The sequence below is a fragment of the Theropithecus gelada genome, chromosome 17 (assembly GCF_003255815.1).
Source record: "Theropithecus gelada isolate Dixy chromosome 17, Tgel_1.0, whole genome shotgun sequence".
In the NCBI taxonomy this organism is placed as follows: Eukaryota; Metazoa; Chordata; class Mammalia; order Primates; family Cercopithecidae; genus Theropithecus; species Theropithecus gelada.
In genome coordinates, this window is record NC_037685.1 from 62,317,091 (window position 1) to 62,341,696 (window position 24,606).

The window sequence follows — 24,606 nt, forward strand, 5'->3', positions numbered from 1 at the left end:
AACCGTTGATGTAAGACCTTCTCACTCAACGTGTGCTCCAAGGAGCAGTAGCATCATCTTATCAGAAATGCGCATCAGGCCGCACTTGGACCTGTAGAATCAGAATCTGCATTTTATCAGATCCCGATGTTGTGTGTATGAACATTAGCGTTTGAGAAGTGTTGCTTTAGGAGACTAAGGGGGTCAGTCTACCTCACTTTGCAGCTCTGTGTTCCTTAGTTATTGTCTAAAACATCAGCGCCCCCTGCAAAGAGCCTTCCTCCCTTGTACAGTCAGTGATGGCCTGTGAACCTTTAGCCAACTGGAAGTGGGAGGGGACACAGTCCACAAAACACTATCCTGCCTTCTGACACCAACTACAAGTTCAAGGGGTTCCCCAAACCACCCTGAGTTGTGATAATTTGCTGAGAGATCTCACAGAACTCACTGAAAGTTGTTATACTCATGGTTATGATCTCTTATAGGGAGGGAATACAGATTAAAATCAGCCAAAGGAAGAAACGCATAGCACAGAGTCCAGGACAGCGCCCGACATGGAGCCCCCACAGTCCTCTCCCGTGGAGTCACGGACAGCGCCACTCTCCTGGCAGTGACGTGTGACAACACGCAGGGAGTGTTCCCCACCAGGGAAGCCTTGGTGTCCAGGGTCTTTACTGTGATTCTGTCACAGGAGCACAGCTGACTGCCCATGCGGCCGATCTGTTCCCAGACCCTCCACCGCTACACGTCACTCACAGTCCCTGCTCTAAATCACACACCGTGACCCAATGTCCCCAGGCAACGGAAAACACCTCTAGCAGGCAGGATGTTTCAGAGCCTTAGAGATCACCTCTCAGAAGCCGAGGGCAGAAGCCAGACCTCTTTTTGGGCAGTGTTAAATTCTTTACTACTGTGTTTGAAAAAAACTCCCAAATTGAGTTTTTCCTCTTCACTTACAGCAACATAACAACAGTCATCAATGCAGAAGGCTCCTGTGAGCAAAGGCGTGGGGGAATCCCCAAGCAGCAGACACTAGCTGGTGTCCTCCAATTTGATTCTGACGCTGTCTACTGGGAGATAGTGTCAGATCCTCCAGACAGAACCCTCCTTCTCCCAGGCGGAGGGCTGGCCTCCGGAACTTCTGACCAATCCGCTTCAGGTTGAGGCTCCCACCAGCCCGCTCTTTGGGTTCAACTGATTCACTAGAGTGGCTCACATAACTCAGGGAAACACAGCTACCAGTTTATTGCGAAGGACACTTTAAAGGATAAAAATAGGCAGAGAAAGATGCATAGCGCGAGGTGTGGAAAGGTCCCTAGTGCAGGAGCTTCTGACCCTGTGGAGCTGGGGTGCGCCACTCTCTCAGTACATGAACGAGTTCTCCTTCACCTGCCTGTCAGCCCCCACATGTTCAGCTCCCCAACCTAGTCCTCTTGGGTTTTTGTGGAAGCTTCAAGACACCCACATTCTTTCCCCAGGGTATAGGACTAGAGCTTCCCTGGGGAGGGTCCTAAAACCCACAATCAGAAAGGTGGGATGGGGGCAAGATTAGAGTCCTGCCTTGAGGGGCAGGTGAAAGGGAGGGGGGGAGTAGGTCAGAAAGATTTTGTTTTTTTTTTTTTTTGAGACGGAGTTTCACTCTTTTTGCCTGGGCTGGAGTGCAGTGGCGCGATCTCAGCTCACGGCAACCTCCACCTCCCGGGTTCAAGCGATTCTCCTGCCTCAGCTTCCCGAGTAGCTGGGATTACAGGCATGCGCCACCACGCCCGGCTAATTTTGTATTTTTAATAGAGATGGGGTTTCTCCATGTTGGTCAGGCTGGTCTCAAGTTCCCAACCTCAGGTGATCTGCTCGCCTTGGCCTCCCAAAGTGCTAGGATTACAGGCGTGAGCCACCGTGCCCGGCCGAAAGATTCTGTTTTTGAGGACTGCCCCTGAGGTCTAACACACTCAACATTGTAACACAAGACTGTAGTAAGGGCTATGGGAGTTATGAGCCAGGAACTGTGGACGAAAACCTCTTACAGATATGCATATCTGTAATAACTCCACAACTACACACTGCCTTATTGCTCAGTTCTTCTCCCCATGTCTCTGACCCATCCTTGCCCCCTTTCTCCATCCTTTTCTCCATTGCAAACCCATCCACTGTGCCCTTTGGAAAGCTCACACCATGAACTGCAAACTCTCGTGTGGCTTCAGCCTCTTCTCTGAAAGTTCCTCTCACCTATCGCTTTCTCTGGAATCTGCCATCCCTGCCACCTTCTCAAAAAAGGCCTTTTATTCTCTCCATTCCACAAAGCTCAGGGTCAACACATGGGGTTTACACTGGAAGCTGAGGTCGCATCAGGAGCTGGGATCAGGGTAGACCTAGCTGCCCAATGCAGCTCCCAGACCTCCTGTAAAATGCTGACCTTTGAGGTCATGACAGCCCTCTCCCGCTATGCTCATAGCTGACCACTGAGCACCTGGACACTCTCCCTCCCCGACGTTCACAGAGAATGTGGGCACATGTCTCACAGTCTTCCCTTGATCCAAACTGCTGCCTTCCTCTTGAGTGACAGCAGCATCTTTTGGATGTCTTGGCCTGCCTAGCTTTATTTTTGTGTTCTGCCGTCAAGTCGCCACTTCTGTTGCCATCGTGCCTGTCAGCGCAGTGCAGGCTGTGGTGAAATCTCACGAGCTCAGGCATCACACTGACCAGGTCTGAGTCCTGTCTCAGTTGTCAGCTAGTTGTGCAATGGTGGGAAAGGAACCTACACTTTCCAAGCCTCAATGCACTCGTCTAAGGCATGGTGACAATAATGGAGGTTGATTTAAAGTCCTTTGTAAGAATTAAGGGTTATAATAGATATAACGTGCTGTATCTGGTATACCTATAAAACGTTTCATAGAAGTTAGTAATTGTTGTTCACGTAATGACTCTCTAGGCTAGGACTTCAGCTTCACTGCATGCATATGGTGCATGCACACGGCGTGACCTCTCTCTGTCTCAGTATCCTCATCTGAGGACCGGGATAATTATACCTCTTCATAGGGATGTCACAAAGATTAAATAATATGTGTAAGGCTGCTTGCATTTAGCTGCATTCAACAAATATTTCCATATCCTTCTCCTTATTTCTCCTTACTTTCTTGCTTATTATCTGCTCTAGGTATAGATTTCAGAGAACTAAGCTTGTTACAATCCTTCATAAAATAACCAGGCTGGTTAGGGCATTTCCAAAAGTCAATACTGTTTAGTGACTATTCCCTATTTAATCTATTTCGATTGTCCAGGGTCATCTCTTGCTATGTCATAGGTGGTTGGCTTCTTCTAGAGAAGTGAGACTATGGACAAGTTCCAAGTGAGTAAGGCAACCAGTCGGGATGTTCTGCTGAAAGCCTCACGTCAGTTCTAATTTGTGATTGTAATTCAATCACAGTCTGAGAACAGGAGGACTGTGGTTCAAATGTTCTCTTCCCCTCCCTTTTTTTTTTCCCCAGAGGATAATTTTTTTTTTTTTTTGAGACGGAGTCTTGCTCTGTCACTAGGCTGGAGTGCAGTGGCCTGATCTTGGCTCACTGCAACCTCTGCCTCCTGGGTTCAAGGGATTCTCCTGCCTCAGCCTTCCAAGTAGCGGGGACTACAGGCGCACACCACCACGCTCAGCTAATTTTTGTATTTTTAGTAGAGACGGGGTTTCACCATGTTGGCCAGGGTGGTCTTGATCTCTTGACCTCATGATCTGCCCACGTCGGCCCCACAAAGTGCTGGGATTACAGGCGTGAGCCACCACGCCTGGCCTCCAGAGGATAATTTTTAAATGTGCTTTTGCTTTTGGAAAATGTGATTGGCATTTTTTTCTAATTTTCTAATACGACACGCTGTCAGATGCTATGGATTACTTAAACCCTCTGGCCACCTAGAAAGATCTTTAAGTGGTTCTCAACAAGCTGCATACGCAATGTAAATTGTATTATCTCTCAGGATGTGTGAGAACATCTGTTTTTCTTCTAACGCAGTAAACATATAAGGGTCTCTTGGGATATCTTTTAAATAGACTTAATACAACATTTAGGAATGATAACAAAATATAATCACAGTCATAAGGGAATGTGAGCATTTCATATTAATAACATTGGAACCTTATGCTTAATACAGTGTTAAAAGTTGACAAACATGTAGGAGTCAGAAAATTCAATTAAAATTATCACAGTACTATGAATTTAGCCACATCCTGTGTTAGTTAGTTTATGAAATCCATTTAACACCACAAACAATAATATTTTTAGCCAGTTTATTCAAAAGGAAAACAGGAACTAAACCACTTTCATGCAATATATAACTCTGTTAATATGGTCAGGCTAATTTTGCTGGGGGAAGGAACTTAACTTTTGAATATTTGAATGCCCAGTCATTTAATCTGAATATCCTATTTCCTTGCATGTTGCAAAATTTCTGTCAGTAAAAGGCAGGAAAAGAAATCTCTTCTCCCTGCTCATCCCTAAGAGAATGGGTTGCTGTGCCCTGAGAGCGTTTTCTGGGGGGCACAACCACTTTTCTAATTTTCCTTCCCAGTTCTCTGTGGGCGCAGATGCTCTTTGGTTGAAAGGGTTGTAATTCAGTCCTAAGATGAGGTATGGATACTGAATCCCTAACCTAGATCTGGGGACCCCATAGCCACACACCGGGGAAATGAAGCTTGTCATTCAGTTCTCCAGTCATTGCACAGGGTTCATGGACTCTTCATTGATCCCACCCAACGCTCCTTCTCTCTGCTAGCCGAATACACATCTCTCTTCTCTATCAGGAGGCCATAGGAGATGGGCATTCATTTTTAATACACATACATCTGCATCAAGTTTAATTTTGCCATGTCTCAATCAATCCACTGTCAAATGGGTTGTTTGAGGGCTATTGTGCTTATCAAACATTTACTCAAGAATAGCCAAAGTCAGCCAAGCAACGAGAACTTCAGCAACATTCCCAAATGGCCCCAACTACGTACCGTAAGAGTCAGGATAGCTAAAGAGTCTTAAGAGGGACTTCTCAGGCAGTGGCACCAACATTCATCTGGTTGTTTAAGTCAGAAATCTGAGCATCATTATTGACTCTTCTTCCTCACCGTCTATCCCTCACTAAGCCTTGTAGCTACTATTTAGCAAACAGACCCTCAATACACAAATTTCTGTCTAAGGCCATGGCCACCATCCTAGTCTAATCCACCATCTCTTCTCTGGAACAGACCCCAACTGCTCTCCCTGTCTCCGTGCTGGTCTCTCCAATCTGTGTTCCACACTGCAGCCAGAGTGCTCTACTCTACAATGCAAAACCATTTGTGAGACTCCTCCTCTTAAAATCCTCATGTGGCTTCTCTTTGCCCCCAGGATCATTTTGAAACTCCTTAATGGAACCGGCACGACCCTTTGTGATGTGATTCCCCAACCCCTCCCACATCATCTTTTCAATCAGATTTCCCACTCAATGGAAATTTTTTCAGGTCCTCAACTTCATGGTGACTTTCTCTTGCTCAGGATCTTTGAACATATTGTTTCTTCTTTCCTCCTGTATTTGCCAAAACACCACTTCCTCTGGTAAGATTTTCCTGACATCCTCTATAAAAAAAGATTGAGGAAGTTGACTACCCAAAATGTTTCCCATTCATTCCAAGCTCTATTCAAGGCAGTAAAGTGCCCAGCTGACAGATTACATTCCTCATCTTTTCTGACATTCTGGCCAATAAGATAGAAGTGGAAGTTGAAGGGTGGGATTTCCAGGAAAGCTCGTTGAAGAGGTAATTCCTCATTTCACTGCTTACTCTTTCTCTTTCCCGCTTCCTAAAATGCGGTGCAGATGGCAGACACTTCAAAGCTGTCTCAGGCAATCAGGTGATGTTAAGGCAGAAGCCCGCTTTATGATGGGTAGAACAGGAAGAAAGAAGGCACCTATGTTCTTGTTCACCTTGGACCACACCAGCCCTGGCTTGCCTACCCCTGGAATTCCTTTAACGAGAGGCAAATGAAAGCTTACGTGTTTAAGCCATTGCTTATTATTATGATTTTTTATTTTTTGCTTATACGCAAATGAACTTTATCCTAACCAATATTAACACTAACTGGTTCTATTGCTTGGTACCAAGCCAGTGCATGACACATGGTATATGTGCTCAGTAAGTATTTGTTGAATGAGTGAATAAATGAAAGAACATAGAGGATATATAACGTTCAGTTCTCCTGCCCAGATGTCATCTGATCCTCTTTAGGATCTGGGCCTGTAAAACTGTATCTGATATAGTTTGAATATTTGTTCCTTACAAATCTCATGTTGAAATTTAATCCCTAATATTGGAGGCAGGGCCTAGTGGGAGGTGTTTTTTGTCATGGTGATGCATGGCCTATTGCCGTTCTCACAGTAACGAGTGAGTTTTTATTCTAGTGTCCCTCTCCAGTCAATATCCAGCCCTAGCCCCAGCTCCAGGCAACCACTGATCTGCTTTCTATTGCTATAAATTGTGCTTATCTTTTCTAGGGTTTCATGCAAATGGAACCATACAGCATTCACTCTTTTGTGTCTGTCTTCTTTTGCTCAGCATAATGTTTTTGAGATTCATCCATGTTGTGTGCCTCAGTAGTTTGTTCTTTTTATTACTGGATAATTCCATTATAAGAATATACCACAGTTTGTTTATCCATTTACTGCCTGATGGACATTTGGTTGTTTCCAGCTTTGCACCATTTTGAAACCTAAAGGCTGCCAGTTTTGAATGAGACCCCAGAACAATGAATGTAGGCTGTGTATACAAGCTCAGGCTGCTGGGCAAGCTGCTCTGCCACTTAGGCCTTAAGACTCAACTGACATGATGGTGCTTAAAGTAGCTGCAGTGGAAAGGGAAGCTGTTTGGAGCCTTTGGCAGGCCTTTATAGGTGAACCCCAGCATAGCACCTAATGATTTGGAGCAAAGCTGTCATTCCCTGAAGATAACTATTCTCCTTTTGAGAAACATCTTCTAGCTGCTATCAATAATAAACACAAAATGCATCACCATGGGCCACCATGTTGTCTTTTGACCTGAGTTGTCCATTGTGAACAAGAGTCATCTGACCCAAGGCAGAAAGTTGGGTGCACACAGCAGTGTTCCATCATCAAATGGAATATGAGATTGGGCCCAAGTAGGTCCTGCAGGCACAAATAAGCTGCAAGAGCAAGTAGCGCAGGCCCTTGGCCCAGCCAGTACTGTTACCAGGTTGACTGCTCCCTCCCAGTCTGCATCTGTGGCTTCACGGGGAGTTTCCTATGCCTACTTGATGGAGGAAAAAACAAATTGGAGCATAGTTTATAGTGCTGATACTACCCAAAGTGCCTAGCTGAGGCACTACAGCTCTACTCTGGGATACCCCTGAAGGACAGTGCCAAAGGAAAACCCCCTCAGTGGGCAGAACTTAGAGCAATACAAGTGGGTGTTCATTTTGCCTAGAAGAGAAGATGGCCATAAGTTACAGATTTACACAAAATCACAGAGAGTGGTTAATGGTTTAGTCTGATGATCAGGAACTTCCAAGAGACTTGATTAGAAGACTGGTGACAAGGAGTCCTGGAGAAGAAGTATATGGATAGAATTCTCTGAATACACACAAAACATGAGAATATGTATCCCATATGAATGTTAACCAAAGAGCAGCCACAGCAGAAGAGGATTTTAAAATCAGCTGAATTAGATGATTCATTCTGACAGCATTAGCCAGTCTATTTCCCCAGCCACTGTTGCCCAACGGGCTTACATATATCATGACCAGGCGGGCAGGGCTATGTATGGACACAGCAACATGGATTTCCACTCATCAAGGCCAATTTGGCTCCAGCCATTGCCGAGTGCTCATCCTGCCAAGATAGAAATCTACGCCAATATGGCACCATTCCCTGGGCTAGAAAACCAACTGGTGGAAGGTTGATTACATTGGACCATTTCCATCATGGAAGGGGCAGTGCTTTGTCTTCCTTGGAATAGACATTTACTCTAGACATGGATGTGCCTTCCCTGACTACAATGCTCTGCCAAACCCGCCATCCGTGGGCTTAATTTTATTTGTTATAAAATTTCAGCCACCATTGCTTCTGACCAAGGAAGTAATCTTACAGCAAAGGAAATACAGATATGAGCTTCTGATCACGGGCTTCACTGGCCTCACAGTGAAGCAGGTGGCCAGATTAGAACAGTGGAATGGATTTTAAAGGCTCAGTGACAGCACCAGCTGGGCAGCAACACCTTGTTGGCCTGGGGTTATGTCCTCCAGGATGCTTTAAGTCAGTGGCCAATACATGATACTATTTCTCCCACTGTCAAGATTCATGGGTCCAAGAATCATGGGGTCAAAACGGGAGTGGCTTTTCTCACTAACACCCTGGTGTTCGAGTAGTAATTTTTCCTTCCCATTCCTGTAACTTTGGGCTCTGCTATTGCAGAAATCTTAGTTCCTATGGGGGGAATGCTTCCATCAGAGAATACAATGGTGGTTCCACTAAACTGACAGCTCAGTTCGCCATCTCCTCATGCCAGTGAATACACAAGCAAGGAAGGGGGTTCCTTTCCCACCTGGGGTGACTGATCCTAATTACCAAGGAGAAATTGGACTGTCACTTCACAATGAGGGTGAGGAGTATGTACTCTATGTGTCTGTGACTAATGTCAATAGAAAGCGACACCAACCTAGTACACAGAGGACTGATTGTGGTCCAGGCCCTTCAGGAATGAAGATTTGAGCCACCAGGCAAGGAACTTGGACTTACTGAGGTGGGCATATTCCAAGGAGAATATTTTATCTGTATCCATCTATATCCATCTATATTCCATCTATGTTCCCCTTGGAATTCCTATTCATGAACATGGGGAATTCCAAAGGGAATATAGAATGAGTAGTGGAAGGTAGTTATAAATGTCAGTCAAAAACCACACAACCAGTTTGAGAAATGAGGAAGGTGATAGTGTTGAATATTTCTTGTTTATCTTGATGTAAATGTATTTGTGCATATATTAACCAGTTTATTCATTTATTATTATTTTTTGAGATGAGCTCTCACTATGTTGCTCAGGCTGGTCTTCAACACCTGGGCTCAACTGATCCTACTGCTTAGTTCTCCGAGTAGCTGGGACTACAGGCATGCACCACCACACCAGCTAACCAGTTTTTTCCTATTCCTCTATTCAATTTCTCTACTATAAAACGTAATATGTGTTAATGGTAGTTAACTTTATATCTCAGTATTAAGTTATAAGATATCAAAAAAGGAATGCGACTTAGTTACAAGCAGAATGAATATCACTCAAAGATGAATAAAGAGAAGAGGGTTAGTGCATTTTCTACTGGATGAGAGAAAGTTTCATTGTTAGGTGGAAGCATGATTTTGCCCTTTTTTTCCCCCCCTCAAAGTCTCACTCTGCGGCCCAGGCTGCAATCTTGGCTCACTGCAACCTCTGTCTCCTGGGTCCAAGTGATTCTCCAGCCTCAGCCTCTAGAGTAGCTGGGATTACAGGTGCGCCAGGGTAATTTTTGTATTTTTAGTAGAGAAGGTGTTTCTTCATGTTGGCCAGGCTGGTCTTGAACTCCTGGCCTCAAGTGATCCACCTGCTTTGGGCCCGCAAAGTGCTGGGATTCCAGGTGTGAGCCACTGTGCCCAGTCACCATGGTCTTTTTGGAAGGCAACTTTAGCATGGTTAAGAGGTGCGAATGGATGCTAAGCTAACACCAGGTAAGCCCTGGTAGATCTGTATTGTGTCAATGTGCCTACACTAGAGCCATGTTTCCCCAAATTCACTTTTCCTATGTACCTCTAGATTAGTGTGGGCCACTGGAGACATTTCACATGAGATGAGGAAGGTGGGAGTGAAGGAGCAGTATCTTTTTACACTAAGCAGGTCAGGGAGGGCATGTGGCTCTGTCTCACATTGTTGGGAATCTGCCCATCATCTGGTTGGCTTAGGTCAGTGGTTGAGCTCACAGCTGTTCCAGCTTCTGCTGGAAACTCCTTCAGTTTCTCTGACTGCTCTGTGATGAAGGCATCAGATTCTTCTGCAGAAAACCCCAACGTTGAAGTTGGGGCTTCATGTTGGTGAGTGATAGATACGGGTTCCAGCCCATCCTGTGGTTTCTTGCAAATTTCAGTGTCAGCTCAGTCTTGCGGGTTTTGGGTTGTCCTTGCTTCTCACACGTCATGCCTTTCTTCCCTTCCTGACAGTCTCCCCTTTAGAGTTTAGGATTCAGCCCCAGCCACAGAAACAGCAGCCTCACTGTTAAAGGTTGAATTGTGTTTCCCCAAAAGGTAGGTTGAGGCCCTACCTGCCAGGACTTCAGAATGTAACCTTATTTGAGAACAGCATCATTGCAAATCTAATTAATTAAGATGAGGGCATACTGGCTCAGGATGGGCTCCTAATTCAATACAACCAATGTCCTTATACGATGGCCACAGGAAGACAGAGACGCCAGGGGAGAACACCATGTGCTGATGGAGGTGGTGGCAGCTGCCAACCAAGGATTATAACCAGAAGCCAGGAAGAGGCAAGAAGGAATCCTCCCTTAGTGATTTTAGACGGAGCATGACCCTGCCGACACCTTGATTTTTAGACTTTTATTCCCTAAAACTGTAAAACAATACATTTCTGTTGTTTTAAGCCACTCAGTTTGTGCTACTTTGTTACAGCAACTCCAGAAAAAAAAACCACACTCAGACTCCTTAATTGCATACGGTGTAATCCCTATAATGAATTGCTTAAAAATGTATGTGTATATATATTTAAAAATATACAATATTGTCTAGTGGTTCTGCATCTCTGGTCAATCCCTGACTGATACAGAATATATATTTCCATTTCTAATGATGAAATACCTGAGTGAAATTTCTAGGACATACGGTAAGTATGTTTAGCTTTTTAAGAAACTGCCAACGTGGGGGAATTGCTTGAGGCTAGGAGTTCAAACAGTCTGGGAAACATAGTGATACCCTGTCTCTACGAAATAAAAAATATTAGCAGGGTGTGGTGGTGTGTGTCTGTAGTCCCAGCTACTCAGGAGGCTGAGGTGGGAGATTCGCCTGAGCCCAGATCTTTGAAGTTATAGTGAGCTATGATCATACCACTGCACTCTAGCCTGGGTGACAGAGTGAGAAAGTTGGTCTCTAAAAAACAAACAAACAAACAAAAAGGAAACTGTCAAACTCTTCCCAACATGTTGCCGTTTTTACATTTACCATTTTACATTCTTACTAGCAATGATTGATAGTTCCAGTTGCTCCATACTCTTGCTAACCATTCCAATAGGTGTATCGTGTTATCTCATTGTAGTTTTAATTTGTGTTTCCCTAGTGACTAATGATGTTTAACATCTTTTCATGTACCTATTGGCTATATGTATATTTTTTTTTAAGCAAAATATCTGTTGTTATTTGAAGAGTGGAAATTTTACATTTTGATGAAGTCTAATTTATTGGGGTTTTTTTTGTTTCTTTGTTTTTTCTTGGATGGCTCATGTTTTTTGTGTTATCTAAAAAATATTTGTCTTCTTCATGGTCACAAGGACTTTCTCCTATGTTTTCTTTTGGAAGCTTTATATTTTTAGTTTTTATGTTTATGTTTAAGACCCACTTCTAGTTATAATTTGTGTGATTTTCTGAAAGGGTCAAGGTTCATTTTCTTTCCCATAAGAATATACAGTTGTTCTAGCACCCTTGTTAAAAAGACTTTCCTTTCCACATTGAATTACTTCGTCAAAAATCAACTGAGCATATATGGGCATCACGAATTTTAATCCTATCAGAACTGAATGTTCCCAAGGCAGGCCATGCCCATGACTGACCGACCTCCTTTCCTTGGATAGCCTACAAAACAGATAAAGCTAAGTCTGGAGCAAAGAAATCCATGTCTAACCTTTTTTTCTTTTTTCTTGAGATGGAGTCTCCCTCTGTCACCCAGGCTGGAGTGCAGCGGCGCGATCCTGGCTCACTACAATCTCTGCCTCCCGGGTTCAAGCGATTCTCCTGCCTCAGTCTCCCAAGGAGCTGGGATTGCAGGTGTGCACCAATACACCCATCTAATTTTTGTATTTTTAGTAGAGACAGGGTTTCGTCATTTTGGCCAGGCTGGTCTTGAACTCCTAACCTCAGGTGATCAGCCCGCCTCGGCCTCCTACAGTTTTGGGGTTACAGGCGTGAGCCATGGCACCCGGCCTTAACCTTTGTTTTCTTACACAACATACTACGTGATGTTTTCCATATGCGTGTGTCATTTGCTTCATTTTCCTACAAACGCATAAGCAATACACTGTGTGGTGTGAGTTTGTAATGGGAAAAGGAAGGGGTTTTGCAGAAACTACATTGGCTTCCTGCTATCTGTGTGAATGGCTATGGACTTTGCCTTCTATTTGTTGGCTTTGCACTGATATGATCAGCTAACAACTTAAGATTCTAGAGAAAGAAGGTCGTATCTGTAAAGCACTCTGAGCATGTGTGGAGTTCAATCAATAGTATATGAGTTACAGCAAATTCACTATCTTTGTTTCTTCAGCTACAGGATGGCATGAGGATTCATCTCAATTTAGTTCAGTTCTGTTCAGAACCATGAGCTAGCCATTCATGGAAGGAAAGGCCACCTGATTGTGGCCGGGGAAGGAGAAACGACACTTTAACCAGGTTGATTTGGTTCTCACAGACACCACTGGCATGTGACATCTGGAACAGACCATGCCTGGTCTCTCTATTCATATCACTTATCATTCAGATCAATATTGGTCTGAATATTCTTGAGACTAACTGAAATGAAAAGGAACTGTTGTGTAACCATCCATAATTCCAGCCTGTAGACCTGGGCTGTATTTCTATGCCCTGCTTGGCACTGATCCCACCTCCTGCCCCTCTCCCTCACCACCAGTAAATCCTCGTCCTAATGATCAGAGAGGGCAACCCTGAATGGGGAGCAGAGGGAAGAGATGTCATGAGATGGCAACGTGTACCCTGAAGTGAGGATGAAGGCTACATGAGTGTTGTAGGCTGACAGCCGGGCATAGTGGCCCCGTTGCCATGGCGATGGAAGCATGTTGACGCAAAGTGTCTGCACAGCTCCTAGGATTTTTAACAGCAGCTGGGCAGAGCCTTGGCATCCCTGAATTGTTGCCCCCCTGAGTCACTCCTTGGCCCCAGCTGTCCTGCTCTCTGTTGACAAATGGTTGTCCTTCACAGTCAAACTACTAACAGTACTCTAATTAATGAATGTGCTAATTATTCTTGCCTACTCCCAGCACATTTGTCTAACTAACCTGTCACACACAGATCAGTGCAGCATATGCATAATTACGAAGGGCGCTGGGAGCAGGGGATGGGCGGGAGAGGGGTGGGCTGTCGCTGTGGGATATTTCTTGTAAAATTACCTTTGCTAACGGTCAGATGTCGTGGGGATATGTTATTTCCTGTGAAGTGCATATGTCTTCCTTTCTTTCCTTTCTAAAAATCTCTCTTCAGGGCTGAGGGGCCAGTGCTCAGTGCTTTAGCCTGTGAGGGGATTGCCAGGCATAAATGCAGAAGGACCAGGGAGCCCCAGGTTCTGAAGACGACTCCACGTAGGGTGATTAAAACCCCCGACTTTAAAGCCAGACCGGCCTGGGCTTGAACCCTTGTTCTGCTCGTTGCTATGTGGGTCTCTGCCTTGACCACATTTTTTTTTTTTTTTTTTTTAAAGACAGGATCTCCTTCTGTTGCCCAGGCTGGAGTGCAGTGTTGAGATCACAGTTCCCTGAAGCCTCCATTTCCACAGCCTCAAGCGATCCTCTTGCCTCAGTCCCGAGTAGCTGGGACTAAAGGTCTGCCACCACGTCCAGCTAATTTATTTTTTCTAGAGACGGGGGTCTTGCTATGTTGCCCAGGCTGGTCTCCAACTCCTGGACTCAAGCCATCCTCTAGCCTCGGCCTTCCAAAATGCTGGGGCTACAGGCGTGAGCCACCGTGCCAGGCCCTTGACCACATTTTTAACCCCTTTGAACCTCAGTTTCACTTTCTGGGCAATGGGAGGCGGGTAATTTGTCCCTCAGAGGGTTGCACTGAGGAGCAAACGTGAGGCTCTGGGCACAATGTCCAGCACAGACTAGGTCCCCACGACACAGCCGCTCAGCGCCTCCAAATTCTGGGCTGCTCTGGGCTGCGGCCAGGCGGGGCAGGCTGTGCTCCCCTCCCTGACTCTCCCGGCGCCCCTCGTCTTTTTGTTCTGTGTCAGCAGCTCTCTATTGAGATGAATGGCATTTCCAGAGCTTCACCTCTGATAAGTGCTCCTCTGCAGCCGCAGCCAGAATCTTAATGTGTGCTCTGTCATTTAACATTTAATGGCCGTCTCGGCTATTAACACGCTCTTCCGGGTGAAGTGGACTCCCTCCATCCCCGGGCCTCTGCACGTGCTCTGCGCGCCGGCTGCCCCCTGCGGGTGACTCCGAGGAGCTCAGAGCAGGGGCGTCCAGCACCTCTCCAGGCGCCTTTGGGCCTTCTAAAGCGCGAATGGCTGGACTTTTCTCCCATGTGTGGGGCCCCAGAAGGTATGGGTCCCTGCGTTCCACGGAGCCCGGAAGGTTTCCAGTGGTGGTGGGGGCTGACCATGTTGGTCCCCGTAGGTGCTGTTTTCGTGTGCCGGCAGATTGGGATGAGTTTTAAAGACAGAAGCGTGTAGGATTGAGAAACTTCTTTAAAAACTGGAAATTTTGGCCGGGCGCGGTGGCTCAAGCCTGTAATCCCAGCACTTTGGGAGGCCGAGACGGGCGGATCACGAGGTCAGGAGATCGAGACCATCCTGGCTAACACGGTGAAACCCCGTCTCTATTAAGAAATACAAAAAACTAGCGGGGCGAGGTGGCGGGCGCCTGTAGTTCCAGCTACTCGGGAGGCTGAGGCCGGAGAATGGCGTAAACCCGGGAGGCGGAGCTTGCAGTGAGCTGAGATCCGGCCACTGCACTCCAGCCTGGGTGACAGAGCGAGACTCCGTCTCAAAAAAAAAAAAAAAAAAAAACTGGAAATTTAAATCTGGGGATTATAAGCATTGGACCATCAAGTGCAACACTAAATACACCTCTCATTCCCTCCTCCCAGTTTTTCTTTGCGGGGTTAGTCCCCCTCTGCCATATGATAATTGTGAGAACTACCAGGGTCTTCGTTCTCCTGCCATCTGGTTGACCTCTCCAAGAATGGACACCCGGGCAGCCTGGGCCAATGAGGCTGCCCTAAGAGATTAGATGAGAGAAGTCAGTCTTTGACAGGTGATGGAAGCTGTAAAATGTAAAACTCCAGAGACGGTGAAGGTGTCGCCAGGAAACAGGCCTCCAGAGAGAATACGTTTGACATGCTAAGAGAAGCTGAGAGAGAGAGGAGAGATTGGAAGAAAGAGACAGAGGTAGAGAGAAGGGGAAGAGAGAGAGAGAAAGGGACAGAAGAGAGAGTAAAAAGAGGGGAAGGGCAGGAGAGAGAGAATCCCATTTAAGAGTGCAGCATTTAAGAGAGAGAGAGAAAGCTTTCTAGCTCCAAGGCCTAACCACATCTCTACTCTTTTCAACTTCGGTTATCAGATTTTTAGACTCTGAGTGAATAAATTCTCCTTTTTGCCTAAACTAGTTTGAGCTAAGTTTCTACTGCTTGCAACTGGAATACTTTGTAAGAGGACTGGCCTTCACTTCTGATGCATTGTCACTAAGATGTGGTAAATGTTAGAAGGGCTAACTCTATGGGGTTCAAACTCCTTGGCTACCAAAACCCAAACATCCCCTGAAACTTACCAAACTGCAGGTATGAACTGGATCTCACTAAGGTGAATATACAAATCTTGCAAGTGCCGAGCCCTAACCAATCTTGTAATAACTCTGTGGTAGTTAATTTTATGTCAAACTGATTGAGCTAAAAAATTCCCAGGTAGCTGGTAAAATGTTTTTTCCGGGTGTGTTGGTGAGGGTGTTTCTGAAAGAGATCAGCACTGGAATCAGTGGACTGGGTAAAGAATTCCCACCCTCACCAACGTGGTGGGTGTCATCAATCCACTGAGGGCCTGCATAGAACAAAAAGTGGGCAGAAGGGCAAATTCCCTCTTCTTCTTGAGCTGGGCCATCCATCTTCTCTTGCCCTTGGACACTGGAGCCCCTGGTTCTCCAGCTTTTGGATTCAGACTGGGTCTTGCACCATTGCCCTCCTTGATGATCAGGCCTTTGAATGCAGACTCATCTTCACCAGCAGCTATTCCGAGTCTCCTGCTTGCCGATGGCAAACCATGAAACTTCATGGTCTCCATGAGCATGTGAACCAATTTCTATTATAAATCTGCAATATATATATATATATATATAATGACTAAACAATGTTTGAAAGGCAGAGGAGGGTGGATCACCAAGTGCGTCAGTTCTGCCCAATCACAGAAAATCATGCTCTCAAAGTATAGAGAGAGTGCAGAGCCCAACCCAGTCATGGGTGCATGTGGAACTGTACCTCATTGTCTCCATATATATATATATATCTCCATATATACATCTCCATATATAAAAATCTATATATATACACATATGGAGATATGTGTGTGTGTATGTATATATGGAGATTTATTCATTTATTGGTTCGGTTTCTCTGGAGAGCCTTGGCTGATATAAAGTCTACACTCTACAAAGTGCCCTAGGTACTCAGGGAGTACCCAAGTGTGTCATGACCAGCCCGACTGCCCTGGCTACTGGTTTCCCCGCTTGCAACTCTGCACATTGCCTCCACCAGCTTTTCTCTCTCAGCTGAACTGAGGGCACTCAAGCTGGCCTCTGGCACTGTATGTCTGAGGGAGCAATATCTTCCCCTACACTGACCTCTTACAAGCCGAGATGCAGCCCTCCCTGCTGCCACCAGTTACAGTGGTCCATGTTCCCTTTCAAAGTGAAGTTTTGATAAAAGCACCTCTTATCCAATGCCAAATAGCTGAGTCTGGTACAAAGGTTGCAGATGTTTTGCATTTGCCATGTAACCTTGGAGGGATTGCCATTCACACTGAGCTGAGCTGCAGAATACCAGACAGCCACCTCACCCACCCGGCAGGTCCACGCTTACACTCTCTCAGAAAGCACGGCCGCTCTACTCGTACTAAGTTGAAAAGAATTTCCAGGAAGGCGTTTCTACAATTGCCTCAGAAAAGCCAGTTGCAGTGTTTAACAACCCTTCGGAAACTTCCCTTAGGGATCATCTGTAACTCTATTTCTGCCTTTTGCCAATTATTTGGTTTGGTTTTAATTCTTTGGTTTAATTCATTAATTCCTTTTATTACTTTTCTCTGAAGAAATGGAGATATCAGCTGTCCCTCCCCACTGCCATTGATTCCTTCCTTCATTCAAACCTTATGTGGCTGCTACCGAGGGCCCTACTGTGTGTTAAGTGTTCACTTTTTTTCTTGGAATTCAAAAAAAGAAGGACAGTACTTGGGGCACAGATCTTTTGGTGTTCTATAAATGGTTTTAAAGTTTCATTTTACATTTGTGTGTGTGTGTGTGAGACAGTCTTTCTCTGTTGCCCAGGCTGGAGTGCAGTGGCATAGTCATCGGCTCACAGAAGCCTCAAAGTCCTGGGCTCAAGCGATCTTCCCACCTCAGCCACCCAAAGTGCTGGGGTTATAGGCTTATACCACTCTGTCTGACCTGAAAGTTTTGGGTTTTCTTTCCCTTCTTTCTCTTTGCTGAAGTCAGAGATGATGGCAGCTTCCAGATTCTCTGGTGCCTGTGCTGGGCTCATGCTGGTCATAGTCTTGGATCCAGGATTCGTTCTGGAGACTCCCAGGGAGGTTTCCCATGACAAGGAAGTGTAGGAGAGTGTGCTGGCTTTGTCTGCTCCTCTGCCAAGCCCTGCTTCTCCTGATAGGTCACACTGAACCACAGCCAGGGCATTTTGGTGGCTAGTTTAAAAAAAAAAAAAAAAAGGAAGAAGGAGGCACTGTGTCATTGTGCTGGGGATCTTCAGAAATTCTAATGATGAAAGAGTGCAAGCTCTCACTTCCCCTTCCTGTACAGGGCAGGTTGTGGGGCCGGAGCCAGAGCAGTCCTCTCCGGAGAGCCTGAAGCAAACATGGATCAAGAAGCTGTAGGCAATGTTGTCCTGCTGGCCATTGTCACCCTCATCAGCGTGGTCCAGAACGGTAAGGAAAACCTTTTACTCAGGGAAGGACAGAAGGGGAGATTTTCTTTGATGGGTGTTTGGAAGTCAGGCTTGAACTATTGTGTCGCACACACACTTTTACCTTATCTTTATTTGCTTCTTTTTATTTGAATGTATAGGGTTGTGTGTATTTCTGTGTAAATTTGGCGTTTTCCTCCTTTTAGTCTTTCACTTTTGTGGTGATGACTGGTCCCATTTTTAGAGCCAGGGCTGCAACTTGAAGGCTTTTGCTAAAACCCTCACTGAAGTGTCTATGATCAGCATTTTAACTATTGATTAATGTAGCCAGGCAAGAGGTGGAAGGTAAGAAGACTAGAAAGGGAACATGATATACACATTTACGCAGACACGGGGCTTTTCTAACTTCTGCAGCGCAATTGAAGTTCGCAGTCATCTGCAGTCTAACAAGAGTGATTTTGGTAGGTGTGTAGGAAAATCATCTTATTATGTTTCCTCTCTATTACTTTTTTCTTTTGTTCTTCTGAAGAAACATGGTTTTATTTTTGTGACACCTTTTTTTTCTCTAGCATGTATAATTTTAGAAGCATTTTTCATATGCATTGTATACTTCGGAAAGAGAGAGAGAGAGAGAGAGGAAAATTGTCCTGCTCAGCATTTGCATTTCCATTATTCCGCTATTAGTTAAAAAAAAAAAAAAAAAAAAAACAAGCAGGATACCTAGATCTGGAAAAGGGAGGACTGTGTAGCGCTGTCTCCCTAAAGTTCTGAGTTAGGACTGCCTCAGACCACTTTCATAAGTATCTCCAGTGCCTTTGTGTTTTATATTTATTAAGATAGAGAAAAAAAAGAGTAATTACTAAGGGCAGCTGCTGTAGCTTCGTGGTGATTACTGAACATTGACACGCTGTCACGTTTTGGAACTTTGAGTATTGAATCACCCTGGGATATTCTATTTTCCCCCATCTTGAGTATGGACAGATGATGGTGATGTAGCCTCCTGGGCACAGAGCAAGCCTACCCCTCAGCCTCCAGGGCAGAAAGGCCCAGCTTCGTACACTCCAAGTATGTTTTCTATAAGAACTATACTTTGTGGTATACTTGACCCAAACATTTTTATACTAAATTACATACAACGAAGTTGTGGCTCAGAGAGGGAACAAATGGCTTATTTAGGCCACCATTTCCTTGAGCCCTTACGATTTCACACGGGGCTCCCTTGGCCCTGTAAATTGGCAAGGATTCCTTTATTCAACCTGCATACATGTACAGAGACCCTGCTCTGGGCCAGATAGTATTCTGGGTACGGGAGAATAGAGCAGGGAACAAAACAGCTACAGTGATGGACAGGTCAGCCTGCGGCCACGCCTGCAGTCTCTGCAAAGGTAGCTGTATGGGTGGGCAGGTGGCCAGCACTTATTCAGCTCTAGTATTCACTTATTCACCTCTCCCCTGACACCCATCAATAAAACTGAGGGGCATTGGTGGACAGGAGACCTTGTGCCCCCTCACCTGTCTGTGCAGTTAGGGCTGAACTCTGCTACGAAGTTTGAGTTCACCCTGTCCGGCTCCCTCCCGATTCAGAGCTGAGCTAGGGGAAGCTTCAGAGCTCTCCATTTCAAGGACAGGTTCTCCTCACCTCTCCTAACGGAGGTGCACTAGGGGACTGGCCCTGCTCTGCCCAGGGCTTTATCCTGGGCTTTGCCATCATGGTTTAGCAAACCCTGCTCAGATTGAGGTGGGTGTGAGATTTCGAATTCTTTTTGACAGATAGGATTAAATCTTCTGTGGGACAAGTGGGAGGTGGAGGTAAGATTAAAGATGGCCAGATGTCTGAGTCCTGACAGCCACAGTCTGGAGACCTAGACTTTTTAGAGACCACAGAGCACAGTGGCCTCACTAACAGAGTTCCTGGGAGCGGTGAGTGTGCTGGGGGCTTCCTGGTTGAGGAGATACCAGCACGAACCAGCAGGGAGCTAATTTTTTGGGCTGGAGCGTGATGGCCTGCACGTCACTGCCTCTGTCCCTCCATTGTCACAGCTGCCCCTTGGGAGCCAGCTGAGGCAATGTGTGGTCAGAGTGACTTTGCACAGTTCTCCTGCCTGTGCTCAGTAAGGGAATTTCTGTGGTCCCAATGAAACCACAGCAGAGCCCCTCATATACCTCTCAGTGGAGGTGGCAAAACATTCAATAACTTGGGAGATAACACGACTATTTGTTTTTAACTGTGAGTTTTTAGGTAATCCCAAAGATCCAGATGTATGTCCAAGCCTCTTTTTGCAATTCTAATTCACCTCAATGTTGCAACCATAGACCTACCTTACAGAATTCAAAAAAATATATGCAAAAACCCTGCCTTTCTTCTTCCTCATACCCTAAAATGCCATTGTGAACACTTCCTGTTAGTTAAAGAAAGATTTCCATGGTGTTATCAGGCACTGCACCCAGTCTGTGTTCTAAGACAGTGAGGCACAGTTCCACATGCACCCATGACTGCACTGGGCTCTGCACTCTGTCTGTACTTTGAAAGCCTGATTTTCTGTGATTGGGCAGAGCCGGCCCACCTGGTGCAATGTCCCCCTCTGCCTTTCAAACATTGTTTAGTCATCAAGATCTTCAAACTTGTAACCCCTTCCAGCTTGATCCAGCAGAATGCAGATTTGGAAAAACAGAACGAGTTTCAAATACATTGTTCTAAGAAACCTGGACCAAAACTATCAAAACTTGGTTTCCCAGAGAATGCAGCAAATGGGCTCATTGGCCAGTACTATGGCACTGGCTTTTGAGAGAAGAAAGGCTTCATTGCATGGCTGGCCAGCAAGGAGACAGGAGTTGGGCTCAAATCTGTCTCCCCAATTTGGGGCTTAGGGCAAGTTTTAATTACATAGATGCATTTCTTATGAGTAGCAGGCAGAGAGCCTCCAACTTCTCCAGCCAAGGTACCAGCAGCTTGGACATGATGCAAACCTGGGAAGCACATACTGTATTTGGAGAAAGTGATTGGGAAGAAATGTGAACTGAGGGGAGGGGCTCAGTGCCCCTGAGCTACACTTAGTGATGGCAGAGGAAGGATGTGGAGGCTGTTCTACATCTGCTCTGGTTGTAGGGGGAGCTGGCAGGCATTAGCAGCGTCCTCTTTCCCCCAAGAGAGGCAGGCTCCTCCAAGTTTTGGCGACAATATGGCCCTGGAGTCATAAGGATTTGTGAGCATAGTGCTAAGGAGGGAAATGGAGCTGCTGTTACTATTTCTACCCCAACACATACACACACTCGCAAGAAACCTCCCAAGCACCATATTGGAAGACTTTGCCATCCAACCTGGGGTTTGATAGGCTCTAGAAACAGAATCATAGACTCATGAAGTTCCCCCAAAGCAGGAATCTTCCTTACAGTAACCACCACAGCTGCTTCTTCCTGAACACTGCAGTGTTCAGAAAACTCACCACCTTCCAAGCTTGCCTTTCCAATTGTTGCATGTATTGAAAGCTTGCGTTGTGTGAAGAATGGTGCTTCCTGCGGTGCTTAGTATTATCTCATGTAATCTTTGCACCATTTAATCCTCGCACTCACCAACTCACGCAACTGCCTTTGCAGAGACTAGAGAGGTCACTGTAGGCTGACCTTTCCTTCACTGTACCTGTTTTGTTTACCCTGCTTTAGTCCCCTGCACCCAGGACACTGCCTGGCACAAAGACAGGTCTTTATAAGTGTATGCAAGTGAATAAAGAAATATGTATTATTATTATTATTATTATTATTGAGTTTCACTCTGTTGCCCAGGCTGGAGTGCGGTAGTGCAATCTCAGCTGACTGCAACCTCCGCCTCCCAGGCTCAAGTGATTCTCATGTCTCAGCCTCCTGAGTAGCTGGGACTACAGGCATGTGCCACCACGCCCGGCTAATTTTTGTATTTTTAGTACAGACAGGGTTTCGCCATGTTGGCCTGGTTGGCCTCGAACTCCTGACCTCAAGTGATCCTCCTGCCTTGGCCTCCCAAAGTGCTGGGATTACAGGCATGAGCCCAGCCTAGAAATACATACTACATGATTTATTCCTGTTTTACAGATAAGCAAAGTGAATCATGGAGAATTTGGAGCGTTGGTTGAAAGTCCCAAGGTCAGGAGTCGTGAAGCTGGGATTAAAACCTAATCACCTGACTTTAGAGAGTAGACACTTGCTCCATGCATATTGCCTCCAATTCATTCATTCAAGCACTCACTGTTCAAGAAGTTCTGTCTTATATTGAGCTGAAATCTGCAGCCCTGTGCCTTTTATCCAGCAGTCCTGGTGCTGTTCCCTAAAATCACTTAGACTGTGCCTGCTCTTTCTGTGTTTACAGTGTCAGCTGTCACATCCCCCTCTTCAGCCTATCGTTTCTGGAGTCCCTTGCCATTGGGTCACCTCTCCTCTTCCTGTGTTCTTTCTAAGAACACCTATGCAGATAGGTGTCTTCTGTACAGGGAAGCTGTTCCTGAGATATGGACTCCAACTCTGTTAGAATAATCTCCGTATGAGTTACTTTTTCGAGAACTGTGTGTCACTGCTGAGTCATATGAACTCTGTGGTTAACTAAAATCTCAAGATCTCTTTATGTTTGTTGAGAAACTTATTTAACTTCTCTGGCCCTCAGTTTCCTTCACTGAGCAGTAGAGTGATTGATAACCTCCACATGTGGTTGCTGAAGGTCTTGCACAAGATGATATAAAGTAGCTAGCCGTGCCCACGTACAGCAGATGCCTCACAAGGGTTTGCAGCTATCTCTCTATCTAGGTCTTTGTCTCTCTCACACTTGTTCTGGCTTACTGCTAGCAGCTAGCTGCGATAAGTGTGTTTATGGTCTTTGCATGCATTGTTTCTGTAGCATACTGCAGGATTACAAGAGGTTGGGGAGTGAGGGGGCGGTGAGGAGTAGACAAAGGCAGCCAACTCTTCCAAGTTATCTTAGAAGGAAGGAGAGGTAAACCCTAGTGGAATGTTGGACTGAGGCAGGTTTGTTTTTTTTTTGTTTATAGGGTAGGGAAGATCTGTGGGTGTTTCCAGGATAAAGAAAAGGAGAGCAGATGATATTAAAGATTCTGGAAGTGGGAGAAGGAGCAATGAAATACAGACTTGAAGTCAGTGGCATGGACAGGGTCAAGATTGCAGGTAGAGGTCACAGCCTTAGAGAAAAGGAAGGGGCTTGGTTCTCTGAGCAAGGAGGGAAAGAAGAGAGGTAGATGCAGAGAACTACAGTGTGTCGTGCTGCTGGTTGCAGAAATAACCCTGACTTTTAATACAGTCATCCTTCCGTATCCCTGGAGGATTGGTTTCAGGACCTCCCTTGGATGCCAAAATTCATGGATGCTCAAGTCCCTGATATAAAATGGCATAGTATTTGCATTTAACCTACACACATCCTCCATATACTTTAAGTAATCTCTAGATAATCTCTAGATTACTTGTTTTGTCTTTTTTTTTTTTTTTTTGAGATGGAGTTTCACTCTCGTCACCCAGGCTGGAGTGCAGTGGTGCAATCTCAGTTCACTGCAACCTCCATCTCCCGGGTTCAAGTGATTCTCCTGCCTCAGTGTCCTGAGTAGCTGAGATTACAGCCCCCACAACTCCCCCAACAACTGGCTAATTTTTGTATTTTTAGTAGAGACGGGGTGTCACCATGTTGGCCTGGCTGGTCTCAAACTACTGACCTCAGGTGATCTACCTGCCTCGGCCTCCCAAAGTGCTGGGAATACAGGTATGAGCCACTGTGTGTGGCCTAGATTACTTATAATACCTGATAGAATGTAAATGCTATGTAAACCGTTGTTATACTGCATTGTTAAAAAATAGTAACAAGAAAAAAATCTATATATTTTCAGTACAGACAAAATGTTTTTTGTTTTGTTTTGTTTTGTTTGTTTTAATATTTTTGGTCAGTGGTTGGTTGACTCCAGGAATGCAGAACCTGCAGATACAGAAGGCTGATTATACTAGCCCTGTTTATGTGTTCAGAGGCAGGGAACACCATCTTGGGTTCTGGAAAGAAAACAATTAGGATCTTCTGTCATACTCTGGCAAAAACAGATCTTTGGAATGGACAGGTGTATTAAACCCTGTGGAACTGGCTGGGCCCGGTGGCTCACGCCTGTAATCCCAGCACTTTGGGAGGCCAAGGCGGGTGGATCACAAGGTCAGGAGATCGAGACCAGCCTGGCCAATATGGTGAAACCCCGTCTCTATTAAAAATACAAAAATTAGCTGGGTGTGAATGACGCATGCCTGCAGTCCCAGCTACTGGGGAGGCTGAGGCAGAAGAATTGCTTGAACCCTGGAGGTGGAGGTTGCAGTGAGCCGAGATCACGCCACTGCACTCCAGCCTGGGCGACAGAGTGAGATTCTGTCTCTTTAAAAAAAAAAAAAAAACCCATGGAACTGATGAAATCCTGCAGGGAGCTTCATGGTGACAGCAAGAGGAGAAACATCCCCATGTGACTCGCAGAGTTTGAAGTCCTGGCTGCACTGCTC

At 45.6% G+C, this 24,606-nt stretch overlaps 1 protein-coding gene across 2 annotated transcripts in view; it reads left to right on the top strand.

Annotated features, from left to right (window-relative positions):
- The window catches only part of ALOX5AP (arachidonate 5-lipoxygenase activating protein), a 45,276-nt gene that overhangs the window by 2,678 nt on the left and 17,992 nt on the right, over positions 1-24,606 (top strand). The window contains exon 2 of one of the 2 annotated variants that reach the window (XM_025364269.1): positions 18,003-18,127. In XM_025364269.1, coding sequence (XP_025220054.1) covers positions 18,003-18,127 — 125 coding nt within the window. Of the gene's footprint in view, positions 1-17,959; positions 18,128-24,606 lie in introns of those variants that run through there. The other variant, XM_025364270.1, reaches the window with a different exon arrangement.